At 33.7% G+C, this 17724-nt stretch overlaps 1 protein-coding gene across 1 annotated transcript; it reads left to right on the forward strand.

Moving 5' to 3' along the window:
* Positions 1-349: 349 nt before the first annotated feature.
* LOC112639913 lies at positions 350-14368 on the forward strand. Its single transcript, XM_025415243.1, has 4 exons — positions 350-488; positions 800-874; positions 8310-9738; positions 12806-14368. Exons 1-4 carry the CDS (start codon positions 474-476, stop codon positions 14233-14235), a joined length of 2949 nt encoding a protein of 982 aa, XP_025271028.1. The 5' UTR covers positions 350-473; the 3' UTR covers positions 14236-14368.
* Positions 14369-17724: the final 3356 nt, after the last annotated feature.

A 17724-nucleotide genomic window follows, 5' to 3' on the forward strand; every position in this document is an offset into this window, starting at 1 on the left:
CGGTAAGGGTCCACTTCATTCGAGAAGGAATTCCTGGTTTTAGATGATCAGGGAATTAATTTCCACCGTTTAATCGCGGAACAAGCTCGTGAAGTGCATCTTCCTTTTCATTTATCCTCCATACCTGGTTTCCTCTTCGATGGTTCTCATCGCCCCACTCCCGGCTTCCTCCAGGAGACTGCCAGGTAAGCGACACGAAGATGCTGGAGGGATTTGACTTGTAGGTGGCTCGCTAAGCGGCCGACTTGTCGGATCGTCCGTCTCGCGTGGGGATAACTGGAGCTTCGGCTTAAGTCAACTGTATCGCGTTCGGATCAAGTAGTACACTGTCTCGTAGCGTAGTGCGCGCTTCGGGTACGGACGTCTTGCAGGATATACAGCTAAGGGAGCTAAGAGAGGACACCCCGGAAATCGACGGCGGGAAAGCAACGTGAAAGAAGACTCTCGCTCATTAATGCGTTAAGGCAGAAGATATGCGACTCTACACTGTGAGTTTCATCGGTTTTACATGCGTGCCTTTCTTTCGCATTTGACTGACGACGCATATATTTGCATCTGAAATAGACATATATGTAATAAACAATAGTAATTTTAATGAGTGAATGAAATTTGTGATGCATTCTATTCTTAGGAGAAGAGATACGGAAAAATAAAGTTTTATATAAAATTAATAAAGCATAATAAAAATATATTTAATTGAATCTAACGTTTTAAAATAATTAATGAAACTTCTTTTGTTAATTTTGAAGGATATCAAAATATACAAATAATTAGTATATCATGCTCGTTCCTTTTACAGGTTGCTGTTATCATATGGGCGGCAATAATAACAGTATTCTCGGAATCCAACGTCGAAAATTTAAGTGACGAGAAGGTAAATTCAGGAAATATAATGCACATTTTAAAAAATAGCGTAGAGCACTGCATGAATCTCATTAATGCAAAATTATTATATATAAAATTCATCAACATAAATTAAATTTAACATTTTACTAATCTATAATAATGCAATATAAAACAAGAAATGTATAGATGATTGCAATTTTTTTATCCGTGATTACAAATTCATTTAAAATACGAAGCAAATGATCCATTTGTTATTCTTATATGAATCTCTTAAAAATGTAAAAAAAAGATAAATTGATGTAAATCCTATCTTTATCTTCTTCAAATCGATATTCGATTTTTTCCAAATTTCAATATAAAGTCAAGAGAACAATTTTAAAGGGCCATATAGTCAACAATTTAAAGGGCCATATAGTCAACAATTTTAAAGAGAACAATTTTAAGGGGCCATATAGTCAAAAATACAATCTGCAATTAGGATCTAGTTCGATAATTCCGATATCGAGCGGAGAGAGTCACTTGATGGAATACGCGAATGAAAGTGGTCGAAAAAGATTTCTTTTTTTAAGCAACAGCTGTATCCCCGGAGGCCTTGACAGGCCCTAGAGCTTGAGAGAATCGAGATGCTTACAAACATCCTTAACCTTGGGGCATAGAAATCTTTAACCTCGATCTACTTGCGGTGCATCATTCAAGTGCTACTTTACGTATAGGCACGACAGACCGAGATGAATTACAGCTGGGAGCTGGTAGCACATAGACCGGATGAACTCCGGTCCCTGGTGCTTCTAGGGGAACAGAGAGAGAAAGAGAACATTTTCACTTGCAAACAACGCGATCGTGTAATTCTACGGCCGATATATCGTGCCAAACGAGACCGTTCATTGACCACGCGATTCCCACCTTGCTTAAAAACGCCAATTCTGAAACGCGCAACTTGGGAGACGCGAATATGTCGGAAAAAAGCAGAGAGCGTGTAACCTTTTTCACGTTATTCACATTTGTGTGCAAATCACTTAATCAGTTTATTATATTAGAATAATGTAAAATATTATAGTATTACGAAGGAAAATATAATTCAAAACTTTAAATGTCTCGGTATGAATATAATAGACTATAAATAATATAATATAATATAAATATGTTATAAAAGGAGCATATACTTTACTTTCTCTTAAAATTAAAGGAAGTTACACCGATGTAATTGATATATTTATATTTTGTTGAAATTTAACCATCGCAGAGAAAACTGTAGTCTCAAGAAAGTCGAATACCTTTGCGTACATTTTTCATTTGCATACACTGAGAATTTTCACATTTTCATGTTCGAACTTTCATTCGCATTTCCTACCAAGAATTTATTCGCAGGAAGCTAGACTTATTTATTTAGATATTTTATAACATTATAATTTTTTATTAACTTTATATTTATATAAAAACACGGAATATTATATGAAAATATATAATATAAAATAAATTTAAAAATAAAAAAATAACATAATTGTATGTATATAGGATAAAACTCTAAAATTATTTAGAGGTCATTACAAGCAAAAAAAAGTTCAAATATAATATAGATCAGTCTCTCTTATTTTAATTAATTATTTTTTTGGTTCAGCTCATCAAGATATAAAGAAATTAATTCTTGTCAGAAATGTAAATTTCTGACACGATTCGATTCTGCCTCATTCAAAGTGTATAATTGAGAAATTAAGTATTTTTTAATATAATAATAAAAAAAACAGAAAAATTTTTATCTTTTTCTTGTACTCTACTAAAATTACCAGCTATTTTCTATTTTTGACACTTATTAATTTTTTGCTTAAAATGAACTCTATAATGCATTTTAAAAGTTTATGAATTTTGTCGCAAAGAACGCCCTGTATATAACTTTAAAGATAAAATAAAAGCCAATAAAAAATTCTATCACAAATAAAAACAGATGAAAAAAATATATGAGCTTCAAACATTATAAAATTCTTACATAAAATTGGAGTCTATTTTTGCATATTGTATAATTTAAAGCTATGGATAAAATTACTAATTTTCTTATAAATTGCAAATTAAAATCTACAATAATAATATAAAATCAATAATAATATAATAAATACAATAATAAATAATAATATAATAATACAATAATAAATAATAATATAATAATACAATAATAATATAAAATCTACAACAATAATAATTGCAAATTAAAATCTACAATAATAATAAATGTAATAAACTATAATAAAACTTGCAGCAAAAAATATAGATTTATTTCTTAACATTTTTTTATCTAAATATTAGTTTTTTGAGATAACCATATAAATATCGATCTTCTTCGCTTTGCTTAAAGGTAAATGCTCTCTTAATAGTAATGTGCAAGTTGTTCAGTTTCCTTTGTACTCTGTCACGCGAAGTCAAACGCTTCATACCGCTTAGGAATAAACGGTGAAAATGCACGATTCCGCGTGACGTGTAAGCGCAAGTCGCGTTCCGGCGAGCGGATTAATCGAGCATTAGTATGTACGGGTGAAATTGACGCAAGCTAGACAAATACCTCGGGGTTGAATTAATTCCAGCGGAACGCTGTCACGGGCAAGGTAAAACGCACGGTGACCAATACGACGGGGAGCGCACACATTTTCCTCGTGTTAAAAAGGAAACTCGCCAGTGAAAGTGGCCACACGCGGACGTAAATTCGTTCCCCCGGCGATGATTGCTGTTCGTTTCGATGGGATGCATCGTCGCGCAAACGTGTTACACAATGTCACGCAACTCAGGAGAGACGAATCGATTGACGATCACGATTTGATCTCATTATCCGGAGACTGAGGAAAATTTCGGTTTCGATCTATCAATCTTCTCGGCTTTTTTCGAAAAGAATTTCAAATATATTTGTAGATCGCGAAAATCCTGTAATTCCAACTTATTTTGTCGATGGATCGTTGAAAAAAGTGTAGTCGACCAAACTAGCCAGAAATTCTGTTTATTAATACATAATTATTATTATTATTATGTTTATGTTTATAATTATTATTAATTATTATTATTATTTATAATAATTATTATTATTAATTATTATTAATTATTATTATTATTATTTATTATTATAATTATTACTAATTATTATTATTATTATGTTTATGTTTATTATTTTATAATTTTTATTTTGTCGATGTTCTCATCTCTCGATAAAAAGGCGATGAACAAATAAATTGAGACCTTGCTCGTGCATTATTATTGTATTGTGGGATGCATTCCTTGCAATATTATTCGAAACAAAGGATTTTTGCTTAATGTGATGCGGGTCGATATTTATTCCGTCGTTACGGCGAAACAATGCCCGGAGAAAGTTGTTTTCGACGTGTTTCATATATATCAATCATGTACCACACTGGAAAGGTAAGGCCACGCTCGCTTCAACCGTAGAAACCTATTTATTGCCTCCGACAAATTTACGATCGTTTCTTTATTGGCACATTTGCCGCTACAAAGTAGCACTGCTTCGTTATTATTTATTTCGATGCACCACTTCTCTCTCTATATCCGTGTCGAACGAGCCGAACGGTAAATACGCAGTCGGTTATCTCTTGATTTATCCATAATATTTACGCATCCATGCGCTATTACAGATCCGTAACGCGTGCAAAAAAAATTCCCAGTGCGTTAAAAACATCATGCAAATCAGGTCACATATGAAAGACACATTAAAATATATTCCGGAAGGAAACACGAGCCTTTAAAAGTACGATATTACAATTTTGTACATATTCATGTATGTATAATATAATAATATAATTTTCCATTATAAAAATAATGTTACTTAAAAGTTATTTATCAAAAATTATTTATCTTGATTAGGATTCATAAATTCCAAATTGAACTTTTTACAAATGTAAAAAAAAAAAAACAACAAAATCTTATTTTCCCTAGTTAATTCCAAATAGATCTTACTTAACATTTATTCGACAAAGCTGTTAATTGAATTAGAAATTTTTAGAAATGTAATTATCGCTAAAGAATTTTCGATGTAAAACGACAAAGTAAATTCACAATTTATACAGGATGACCCATTTTAACTTAGGCAGCCAAATAACTCGAAAAATAAGCACACTACGAAAAAATGGTTAGAATCAAAATTTCATCATTTCGAGGGGGACGTACAATGACGTTAAAATCAGCCTCCCCACCCCTCTCTGGGCGGTGAGGGGGGGCAAGTTTGAAATCTTAAATGGAACCCCCTATTTTTCATTGCATATTCTTGTAGCTTATCTCGAGAGCTTTCCAAAACACTATAATTAAGTACCTTTTTATTAAGTACTTTTTGAGTTATAAGGCTTGAAATAATTTCTTAATTTTACATAAACCATAAAATATCTAGTAAACCATTCATTTTTCGATTATCTTACCTTCATACTTTTATGTACAAAATAATGAGAGGAATCAATTGGTGTAAAGAAAACACATAGTTGTTTCTAAGAAAAAATATGTAATTTGCAATTAACAATTCCATATTTTTTCTTAAAAACAACTGTATGTTTTCTTTACACCAATTGATTCCTCTCATTATTTTGTACATAAAAGTATGAAGGTAAGATAATCGAAAAATGAATGGTTTACTAGATATTTTATGGTTTATGTAAAATTAAGAAATTATTTTAAGCCTTATAACTCAAAAAGTACTTAATAAAAAGGTACTTAATTATAGTGTTTTGGAAAGATCTCGAGATAAGCTACAAGAATATGCAATGAAAAATGGGCGGTTCCATTTAAGATTTCAAACTTGCCCCCCCTCACCGCCCAAGGGGAGGGGTGGGGGGGCTGATTTTAACGTCATTGTACGTCCCCCTCGAAATGACGAAATTTTGATTCTAACCATTTTTTCGTAGTGTGCTTATTTTTCGAGTTATTTGGCTGCCTAAGTTAAAATGGGTCACCCTGTATAAGATATCCATTTGAGAGAAAAAAACAACTCTTTATATTTGAAGTGAATCTTATGAATTTGCGTCTTATGTCTTTGCCACGCGTCGAAATCTCCAATTAAAAGCACATAAACTCCGCGAGAGAGAAAGAGAAAGAGAAAAACATGGCAGTTTCGGCAAGTAAAAGGAAAGTAAAGGACCTCGCCGATCGGCGAGATGAGATTGAGGACATATCAGCATGCTCCGTTCGTTCTCGCTGGACCATCGGGATTTATACGCGACTCTCACTGGTTTTTCTTTTGCGCGCGCGCGCGCGCGTGGTGCAAGAATGCGACGCATCTTTCCCGTTTCTCCTCTCTTTTCGCTCGGTACGGGAGAAAGGGAGCTCGGTGGCTCGAATACCGTAACTGCACCTTTCTCTCATCTCGCGCAACGTCTATAACGTCTAAGGTGCGTTATTTTCAGCCTCCGTGACGGGATGCCGTTCTTCTTTTTGCAACACGGGGTGTGCCCGTGTGCATTCTTTTCGAGAACGGGCTGCTTCCGTCTCCCGATGTCGATGGACGTATCCAGCAAATTCTTCGGGAGGCTAAATGTTAGTTATATCTGCGGCTTTCGTTTTTGAACTCTCTTTCTTCAAGGAAACTTACTGGCTAATTATTTCTCTCAATTATGAGATTTCCATTCGCGATTCTTTATTAAACGCCACAGTTTCGAGGAAGCTCGTTATAATTAGCTTCTTAATAATCTTTCTCGTCTTATCAATCATTGTTAACACTCTGTACGCGTCTATGTATAAGGTGATGTAAATTTAGTTACCAAAGTGGAACGCATGGAGATTTCGCCGGTGAGTTATTTTTCGCTCGTGAAAAAGTGTGCCGACATTGTTGTCTCTCAATAGTCGATACTCGTTCGTCATTGATTTTTGCCGCTATACTCTTCGCGCCTTTCTTCCTCCACAAAATATCTTCTGGGTCATCACGATTTGCTCCATTTGGAAATCCGCAGCGCCAGGATACGATCGCGAATCTCGTTTCGTCTCATCGAGTCGAGCATCGATGCGAAGATACATTAACAGAAAAAATAATCGTAAGTTCAACGTGACCGGATGAGAAAGATTGCTTAAGAATATTTTGTATGTACAATTTCAGCAAAAAGTAGCTGAAAATTAATATTGACAAATATCCACTTTCGATGTATTTTGAGTATGAGAAATTGTGGAATATTAGAATTTGATCTTAGCTGCAGAGATGTATTTTTTAATATTTATTGCGTTTTTACGGAAATATTCCGAATTTTGTTAATCGAAATGATTAACTTTTGGCAGAGCAAATTTCACCTTGTGACAGATACATGGCTAACTTCATTAAATTATATTTAATATTTAATTTTTTTAACCAGTTAATACTTGTGTAATATTATTTGATCAAATATTTCCTCTGTATCTAAACTTTTGCAAATTTTAAACAAATTCTGAATATTATTTCCATGTGTTTTTGTCATTTGAATCGACGTGGTTATACGTTTCCCATAAGAACACATATTAATTCGGTGCAAATTAAAATCCTTATAACTTGTGAACGCTTTAGTGAATCGATTTAAAAATTGTACTGAAGATTCTAAACATATAAGGACATTCTGTACAATTTTCATTAAATTCTCAATATTTTGAAAATAGGTACAAAACATCTTTAACGAGATATTTTAAAGTCGAATATAATTAAATACAATTAAAATTACTTATGAAATAATAATTCGATTTTTTGGTGCATTATTTACGTTATAATTACATTTTAATATTCTCATAAGAATAATTTTGAATATGAGCAGAAGACGAGACAATTGTGATTGAAACGAAATCATCAACACCGGATGATCTCGATGATTTCGTTTCTCCTCCGCGAATCCCATTACCATTCGCATTTAAAAAGCTCCGAAGAGTGAAAGGGAAATAACGATTTATATATAAACGTATTTAACACAGTTCTTGCTAATTTCTAACTCAATGTGCACGTTTTATTATCGATTTCTAATCTGCAGCCTTTTGATTAATTTTATTCCTCGTTTCGCTACAGTTCTGCAAATATATATATAAATATTTTAAACACAAAATGTGTAAAATTTATTTTTAAAACAATCGTTCTGCAAATATATATATAAATATTTTAAACACAAAATGTGTAACATTTATTTTTAAAACAATCATCCCTTGAGAAAGGGATATGTGCTCGATAAATTTATTCGATTTAACATTAATGTGTAAATCGACAAATCTAGAAACACAAAAAATTATTGATGATACTAAAATATATAAATTAAAAATTATATAAATGAAATATCTGATTCAAATATCCTGTTTTATCCAATCCTTTCATAAAATTGATTACATACATTCCGCGAAATAGTTGCAAAATAATATGATTAATGCTTCCATGGGATTCTGCGAGGAATACAGTTCTGCAGTTTCTCAACGTAGCTTTCGCAGTGAAATTATCCCGAGTAACCGCAAATTTTCTGGACGGCCCCTTTAACCGACTCATTTTTCAGGTTGTTGACACGGAGAAGCAAATAACGCGGTTTCATGCGACGGATATAGAAGCGAGGAGTTCCGAGCAGGCGAGCACCGAGGATTATCCTGAGGCCGATTCGCTTGAATCGGTAATTCGCGCCGATGAGAAAGGCTCGAATGGCATTTTTGCGAGTGATTCTTCCACACCGGAAGCGATCTATGCGACGCCGCTCGCCGAAACGATCGATGATTCGTTTAAAGAGCGAAGTCGCGAATTTGGATACATCGCGCCAGAAGAGGTCCTTCTCGTCCAGCATGCCGGCAGTTTTGGACAGAGGGTGAGGCAGGGTCATCCGAGCAACAGGAATACCGTTCGGCCTGTCGATGACAAAAGTCGAAAGGATGACGAGTACTCGAGTATTCGGAAGCCCTTCGGCAGCACTGTGTCGTCACCTGAGGACGGGGACCGTCAAGCTTACATGTCCGTCACGTCGGAGCCTTACGTGTTCGCGTTGAAGAAAGGAAGTGATTCGACATCTTTCAAGGACTCTGATGATCCGAAAATGTACAATTCCGAGGAAATTTTCAATGTCGAAACCACGACAAAAGTGTCGTCGGCACCAGTGGAAACCGATGTCGCTTCGATTATAGATGAAAACGATGTCGTGCCCGAAAATTTTCAGACCCCACAAGTGAGGTCGTCCCGAGCGTACAACAATACTGCGGACAAAGTGACGGAGAGGTCTGCGGAATCCGTCGAGAAGAGCATCGTGCGAGTGTCATCATCGACGTCCGTGGAAATTAATCCTTCGTTGCAGTCAATGAAATTTTCAGGTCCCATCGTAGTACCTGATCTGGTTGATAAAGAGACTTCAGAGATGATGGTTGATTATTTGGATGATAGCGATGCCGGGGCGTTTAGATCAATCGAGGACTCTGAAATTACGCCAGAAAACTACGCGGAAGGCTCCAGATCGATTTCAAATGTCATACAGACTTCCTCGATCGTGCTGAACCCGCTGCAAGTCGGGATCGCTCTGATGAACGCCGACGAGATCGGTTCGATGGACGACAGCGAGCAATCTGCCGCAACAGACACCAAAGACTACCTCCAGGATTATCCCCAGGACGATCTGCAGCGTTTGTCGGTGGACAAAAAGTTTGTCGAGAGCAACGTCGAAAATCGATCGCGGATCGATTATAAGGATGAGAGTTCTCAAGGCAAGAGAGAGGAACAGAAGTCGACTGAGGCCGTCACGCAAAAAGTATCCGACAATTCTGTCGAAATTCAAAAGTCCGTCGAGATTTATCATACTGCGCCGGTGCACGAGATCCATTATCCTCCGGTGTACATCCAGCAGACCTCCAATCTCGGTGTCATCGATACAAACAATATCGGGAGATCGAACCAGCTATATGGTCAGGACGAACAATCAGAGTCACGGTCGAATTACGATATCTATCGAGGTAATGTTACATCGATTTCTCCCTTCGTCGATTGATGCTTTATGTTTTTTTCCTATTTAAATTAATAAATAATTTATATGTACACTGAGAAAAATCGTTTGATTGTATTAACAAGACGTATATGATTGAAGGCATTTTGGTGAAATCAAACAAGAATTTCTAGTTATCTTGATAAGACTCGATTTTTTTATAACTAGAATGTTTAACAGATTTTACTATAAGGATTTGATTAGTATTTTCTGGTTGGATCTATAAAATTTCTTGTTACATTAATTTCTTTGCTTGCCATTAGACGGCGAGCTACTCTTAACTTAACTCGTATTCAATATTTGCCATGAAATGTATATAAAGAACTAGTATTAACATTAAATCCAAAGTATATTTTTTTTCTTTTACGAGCAGTAATGCCAGAAAAAGGATGCTAGCTCTCTGATTGTGTGTATTTGAGCTGCATCCTCTTCTTGCATCACTGTTTATCAGTTTAATTTCTAATAAACTGAACTGAAAATAATTTATATTTATATAATTTTTTATTCAATAATCTAGATTGAATTTATCCAATAATCTTGTTTGAATTCAAAATATTAAACAGACTTTTGCGATTAGATGGAAAAAATTTTAGTCGACTTGGTGCTGGCGGGTTTAGTATTATTAACCAGAAAATTTGGTAAATTTAACAGGAAGAAGTTAATAGGGTTGATTCGATATCAGTGAAGTATCGATATCATTACTCATTACTACTCAAATCAGGGTATCGATACCTGTAGAGTATTGAATGCAAAGTATCGATGTTTACTCGTATCGTATCAAATGAGTACTTTCTAAAATTTATGCTGGATCACTAAGGGAATTAAATAAAACAATTATATAAATTTAATTAAATAAAGTTTACTAAACAAACATATAATAAAGAATTTTTCAGTTGAATTATGTATATGATAAAATTTAATTGAAAAATTCTTTTTCAGGAAGGCCACTCAAAAATATCAATTTTTGTAAATGCTTACTGCTAAGTCGATTTCGAGTTTACAAACTATTATCCCCGCCTTGGAAAATAACCGTTGGCAAGGAACTGAAGACGCGACCATGACCAAAATGATCTGTTTATAAAGCGATGGGAAAACATATTTCATCTTCCCATTTCTCGAGCGGATTTGATTTTAAGTTGCAAACAGGGCCACTCGAATACAAAGAAAGCTCGTTACTTTCCTTGTTACTCTTCCTTTTCTTTTTAGTATGGACAAGTTCTTTGTGATGTTGCCAAAACATAGCCTTACAAGTACTCATATTCAATATCACCATTTTCTTTCGATACTTACTTGAATCGAAACAAAAGGTATCGATACTAATTTTACTCGTATCAAATGAAAAGTGATATTTATGCAATAATCGTTTACTCGTATCGAATGTAAAGTGATATTTATGCAATAATCGTGTTAGAATTCAGAATATTAAACAGACTTTTGAAATTAGATGGAAAAAATTTTAGACGATTTGATGCTGCTGAGTTTAGTATTATTAACGAGAAAATTTGGTAAATTTAACAGAAAGAAATTAATCAGAATCATCTGGTAATTCCTACAAGAATTCTAATTCGTCCATTTTCCAACAGACATACTGATTGAATCTAGAATCAGAATTCTAATTAATGCAACCAGATTTTTTTCTCAGTGCACTGTTTATCATGTTTAATTTTAACAAACAGAATTTAAAATAATTTATTCAATAATCTTGATTGAATTTATGCAATAATCGTGTTAGAATTCAGAATATTAAACAGACTTTTGAAATTAGATGGAAAAAATTTTAGACGACTTGATGCTGCTGAGTTTAGTATTATTAACGAGAAAATTTAGTGAATTTAACAGGAAGAAATTAATCAGAATCATCTGGTAATTCCTACAAGAATTCTGGTTCGTCCATTTTCTAACAGACATACTGGTTGAATCTACCAGAATTCTAATTAATGCAACCAGATTTTTTTCTCAGTGCACTGTTTATCAGGTTTAATTTTAATAAACTGAATTTAAAATAATTTATTCAATAATCTTGATTGAATTTATGCAATAATCGTGTTGGAATTCAGAATATTAAACAGACTTTAGAAATTAGATGGAAAAAATTGTAGACGATTTGGTGCTGCTAAGTTTAGTATTATTAACGAGAAAATTTGGTAAATTTAATAGGAAGAAATTAATCAGAATTATTTGATAATTCCTACAAGAATTCTGGTTCGTCCATTTTCCAACAGACATACTGGTTAAATCTACCAGAATTCTAATTAATGCAACCAGATTTTTTTCTCAGTGCACTGTTTATCAGGTTTAATTTTAATAAACTGAATTTAAAATAATTTATTCAATAATCTTGATTGAATTTATGCAATAATCGTGTTGGAATTCAGAATATTAAACAGACTTTAGAAATTAGATGGAAAAAATTGTAGACGATTTGGTGCTGCTAAGTTTAGTATTATTAACGAGAAAATTTGGTAAATTTAATAGGAAGAAATTAATCAGAATTATTTGATAATTCCTACAAGAATTCTGGTTCGTCCATTTTCCAACAGACATACTGGTTGAATCTACCAGAATTCTAATTAATGCAATCAGATTTTTTTCTCAATGTAAGATATACAATACAAGTAGTCGATATTAAAAAAAAATCATATTTTAATCGCAGCGTTTAAAATTGTAATAAATATTGCAAAAATTGATGTCGAAAGAATACGCGTACTTTCTATTTTTATTTCTTAATTAATTTTTATTTATTAATTTAATTCTCTTAGTCACTGTATTCAATTATCCGGTCCATAAAATTGAAAAACCTTGCTAATACATTTCGAAGAAATATTAACTTTCGTTCGCGGATAAGAACCGACATTTGTATTACGCAAGTTCTAGCTTAGTTAACACGCAACGTCGAAATTAATGCTCGCCCGTATAATGCGCGTAATAATACGCGCGCATTTTACGGATCGGAGCACGCATCGCAAATTGCAAGTTTCACCCGTGAGAGAGGAATGCGGTAGACAACACGTTGATATACCCGAGTATTTCTGTTCCAGGTACCGAGCAGAGCGTCATTAAGGCGTCTGAGCAGAAATCCATCCGACCTAACCAATACAATGCCCTCGAGGATAACCTTGGTAAACCAACGGCCTCGACTTTGATCGCCGAATACCCGACAAGCGTCCGCCAGCAATCACCTATCGAGACTTCTGTCGAATTGCAACCGTACAAGTATAACGACGTGCGGCCGATTCTACTTGTACCGAATCAGTTCGATGACACATCGTACGATCAGTCATCCAACGTGCGACATAGCTTCAAGGATGATGGCAGCGCGTCATTGCAGGCTACAAAGGTCCTCACTTATGCAGGTACTACGAGGCAGGAATCAGCAAGCGAAACGTATCGATCCGAGCAACAGCAACAGCAGCAGTCGAATCAGCAGCAGCAGTCGAATCAGCAGCCGATAATCGATCATCAGTTCCGAACGCCGGATGTGAGACGACCAGAAGTGTCGCAGCTCCTTCTCAAGATCATTCCCGACGGTTCGTCCACCAACGGCGGTTTCGTGGTGCCGATCTCGCGACCCTATCCGATCGAGAAGACGGTTCACGTGCCGCACCCGATCGAGGTCGAGAGGAAAGTGCCATACCTGGTGGAGCGGGTGGTCGAAAAACGGGTGCAGGTGCCCCAGCTGTACCACGTGCACGCGCCGGTGGTCGAGAAACAGATACGCGTGCCGCACGTCTATCCCGTCCACGTGGAGCGGCTAGTCGAGAAGAGGGTGCCGTACATGGTTCAGCGGCTGCTGGTGCAGCCCGTTTCCTCTTATCATCCATCAGTGCGACTACCAACGGAAAAGCCAACGACCCTCGCACGATTACCCTCTCCTCGACCGTATCTCCCGGAGGCGGAGGGACCGATCGACAGCGGCGGCTCGATCGACCCGAGCAAACTCAACGATGTTCAAGCCAAGTATCGACAGAAGCCAGCTTCCGGGAATCCTCGCGGCGGCGATTCCGCCGCCTTCGAGCCGCAGATCGGGACGAACGCGTCCCTCGGCGTCCCTCCTTACGGCAGGCCGGTGACGTACGATTACAATATCGACGTCGGCAAGAGCTACGTCCCGTTTACCGATGTTAAATTGATGATACTGCCGAGGAAATACAATAGCCACGTAGTGCTGCGGCCGCAGGCGGTCGCGTCGCCGACATACACGGTGGTACCCTTCCGACAGCAGATTGTGTACAATCTGGTGGAGAGAAACAAGGACAACGTGTACGTAGGCCTCGCGCCCCCGCGTAAGACCTCGCATAACAAAACAAAGTCGTCGACAGCGTCTACTCTCGCCCTGAGGAGATCCAGGCAGCCGGAAATACAATATCCCGGAAGCTTCAGGCAATCGAAGATGGAGTATGGCTTCAAGCCGCCTATGGTACCGTCTGTACAATATGACGAGCTGACGGCTACTCAAGTGGAGAATTAACGTGATCATAAATGATAGCATGATTTAAATAGTAGGCATGTAAGGCGTCTAAAGAATCATATTAGATATCTAAAGAAAAGAAGAATATTTTAGATGTCTTGCATTATTTAAATTCATAAAAAAAAAAATGGAGACTACCGAATCGACAGAGAAGGATTAATTTACAATTCTTCCTTCGTAACAAGAAAAAAACTTCCTTTGTAATGTAAATTTTATCACATTTTGTTCTATGTGTATTTATTATTGGAAATTTGCGCTTTCAATCATTTGTTGTTCTAATTTATTTTGATTTTAATGATCTAAAATGATTTTTTTATAGTTTTTTATTTTATATTTGTTATATATTTTATAAAACGTTATGTTTTGTATATATTTTATATTTTGTGTAAAGTGAAAATATCTGAAATTGTTGTCTACGAAATATTGTTGAATGTATAGTGAAAGTAAAGTAACATAGTTTTGGAAGCGCAAAAAAATAATATTTACATAACTTTTTACTATAATATTATTGAAATCGTATATAAATAATAAATATTTAGATTTAATATACATATTAAAAGCAATTTAAATAAATAAACCGTGCGAAAAAAAAACAATCAAAGTGCAATAGCAGAATTGGGAACGTTATTTAAAAAAAGTAACGTATCAATAACCGTTACTGTTATCTTTCGTAAAAATTTATTACCATTTCTCGTTATCAATTTTGAAAAATTTATTATAACTCGTTACTGTTTCTAAGAAAGTAACGTTCTGTTATTTTTTGCTTACTTTTTAATATTAAAATTTTTCGATTTTGAAGATATCGGGAATTACAGAATTACGATTGCGTTATTAATATCATATATATTTTTATTTATAACGACTAAAGAGCAATAAAATTGATTAATTTTTATCTTTGAATCAACCAATCACATTGCTACTTAGCCATTAACAATTAGTGAGCAATCGTGTTGTTGAATATACTCACACTGTTATAACTAAGCTAATAATTGATTTTTATCATTAATCCTGTAAAATTAAATTATCGATAAGCATTTATTATGTAATTATGTATATTCAATATAACAAATCTGCTTATGCTGATTTAAATAGAGATAATTAAATGATTAAAAGTAAAACAGTTAAATTCATTATCATTATTGTAAAAATGTTACCGTTACAGGCAGAAAATGATAATGATCATTACCGAAAAAAAGTAACGGTAACGGATGTTACTTCCCAATTCTGCGCAACAGTGTGTAACAGGCGCAAATAATATAATATTACTAATAAAATTTCACCTCATTTAATATCATAATCATAAACGTTTTGATCTTCTGCAATACAAAAAGGTAATAATCTGAGAAAATAATATAAATTATGAATATTATGAACGTCCGAACGATGAGCGGTCAATTTCATAATCGAGTAGTTAATTATTTGTTACGTTCTTAAATTTCTTTCTCTCTCTCTTTTTCTCTTGTTTTTTACGTTGAAAATGCTTACATTTACTATCATAAATGTATCATATATATCTATATGATAAGAAAATTAAGATAATTTATTACGACATGAACAGAGCACATAATAATATCTAATTAAAAATTATTCATGCAATAGTGCAACTATTAAGAGATCCGAATTATTTTCTTTATTTAATTAATTTAACTTACAATTTGAAGAAAGATTGATTTCAGAAATGAATCATATTAAGAGACAAAAAAATATAATTTAAACTTGCAGAACGATACCAATTTGTTACAATATTTATCGATTAAAAAAAAGTTTAACTAGTGTTTAACATTAATTTGTAAATTTTATTTTTGTAACTTTTAATTTTTAAAACTTTTATAATAATTAACATTCTCACAAAGTATGATGATTGCATTTCATATACTCTTATAATATTGATATTTGTTACTCATGTTATTCATGTTAAATCTCCAGATTGTTAACCTACTGAAAGTAGGCTCGAAGAGAATCAAAATGATTATGATATTAAATAAATTGAAATTTTATTACTAGTATTATAATTTTATTAGTAATATTATATTATTTTTACATTTGTTATTGTTGCGCTTTTATTTATCTGGTTTACTTATTTTAATTGTATTTAAACAGAAGAGTTTTATTCTAATTATTGTAAAAGCAATTTAATTTCTTAAAGGTTTGTTTTATTGAAAAAAATGTTGTAATGATATCAGAATTAACACGAGCTTGTTAAGCATCGATCTACGCGCTTTAAAATCAAAGCACACTCATTATATCGTTCACTTTGTTGTATGTCGAACCTCTTCGGCCAAGGATTAGCGACTAACTAACATTACAAGTATCGTTACATGTTAACAATCAGTCCCCATTCCAGCGATCGATGATCTCGAGTCAACCCATCATAAAAACAAATAATGTTTATGTTTTTATATTCCGAGAACATGTTTTAATTTTTAGCATGTAATATCATATCCAAAAGTTTTTGTTATTCGAATTTCTCGATAATTGAACAAAATAAGAGGATTTTTGACATCTGAATATATTGATGATCAGATGTCAATGTTTAAAATCTTTTTGTATTTTTTTATATATATTAGACTTGTAGTTTATTAGAAGTTTGTATCTTTTTATATCTTTTTTACATATATTTTATATATAATTTTTTTATATATAATTTGTATTTTTTTATATATATATATATATATATATATATACATATATATATATATATACATATATATATATATATATACATATATATATATATATATATATGTATATTTAGACTACGTAACATAAGCTATAAACACATACTATAAACGTTTTATTTCGGAGCTCTTTTACGTAAAATAACAAGAGAAAGATTTAATTATTGAATTAAAGTAACTTTAATATGTGTCAAAGGATCATTGGAAATAATGCGATCGACCAAAACTAGCCAAAACTTTATTTATTTATTACGACGTTTCGACCATATAGTTGTGGTCCTTTTCAAGTACACTGGAATATGAAATTGATAATTAGGTTTTCAACGGTTTGAATAGACAGTACACATTAAATGTGAACAATTTGAGTACATACAGATCAAATAATACATCTAATTATAAGTCATAGTTTTGTAAAACTTCACAAGTCACAGTTGCAAGATCGTTGCAAGATTTTTTTAAATAATCGATGATTGACCACAATCAATACTGTTGACGCAAATCTTACACATTTTTTATTTCATTGCCATTTTACAGGACATTTTTTATTTCATTGCCATATGTTGAAGATGTGAGTCACGACTTGTGCCGTTTATTACGAGGCAGTAACTTTAACGTCGTCTATAAAATAACAAAGAAACTAAATACTTTAATAAAACACGGTAAGGATATTTTACATAATAACGATAAAACAAATGTTGTATATAAATTAAACTGTAAAAATTATAATGTGTGTTGTAATGTATATATGTATGTTATAATGTATATTGTAGTGTATATTGAACAAACAAAAAGACATCTACTCGAGTGAAAG

Source organism: Camponotus floridanus, unplaced genomic scaffold (genome assembly GCF_003227725.1).
Source record: "Camponotus floridanus strain SB8 unplaced genomic scaffold, Cflo_v7.5 scaffold117, whole genome shotgun sequence".
NCBI classification, from domain to species: domain Eukaryota; kingdom Metazoa; phylum Arthropoda; class Insecta; order Hymenoptera; family Formicidae; genus Camponotus; species Camponotus floridanus.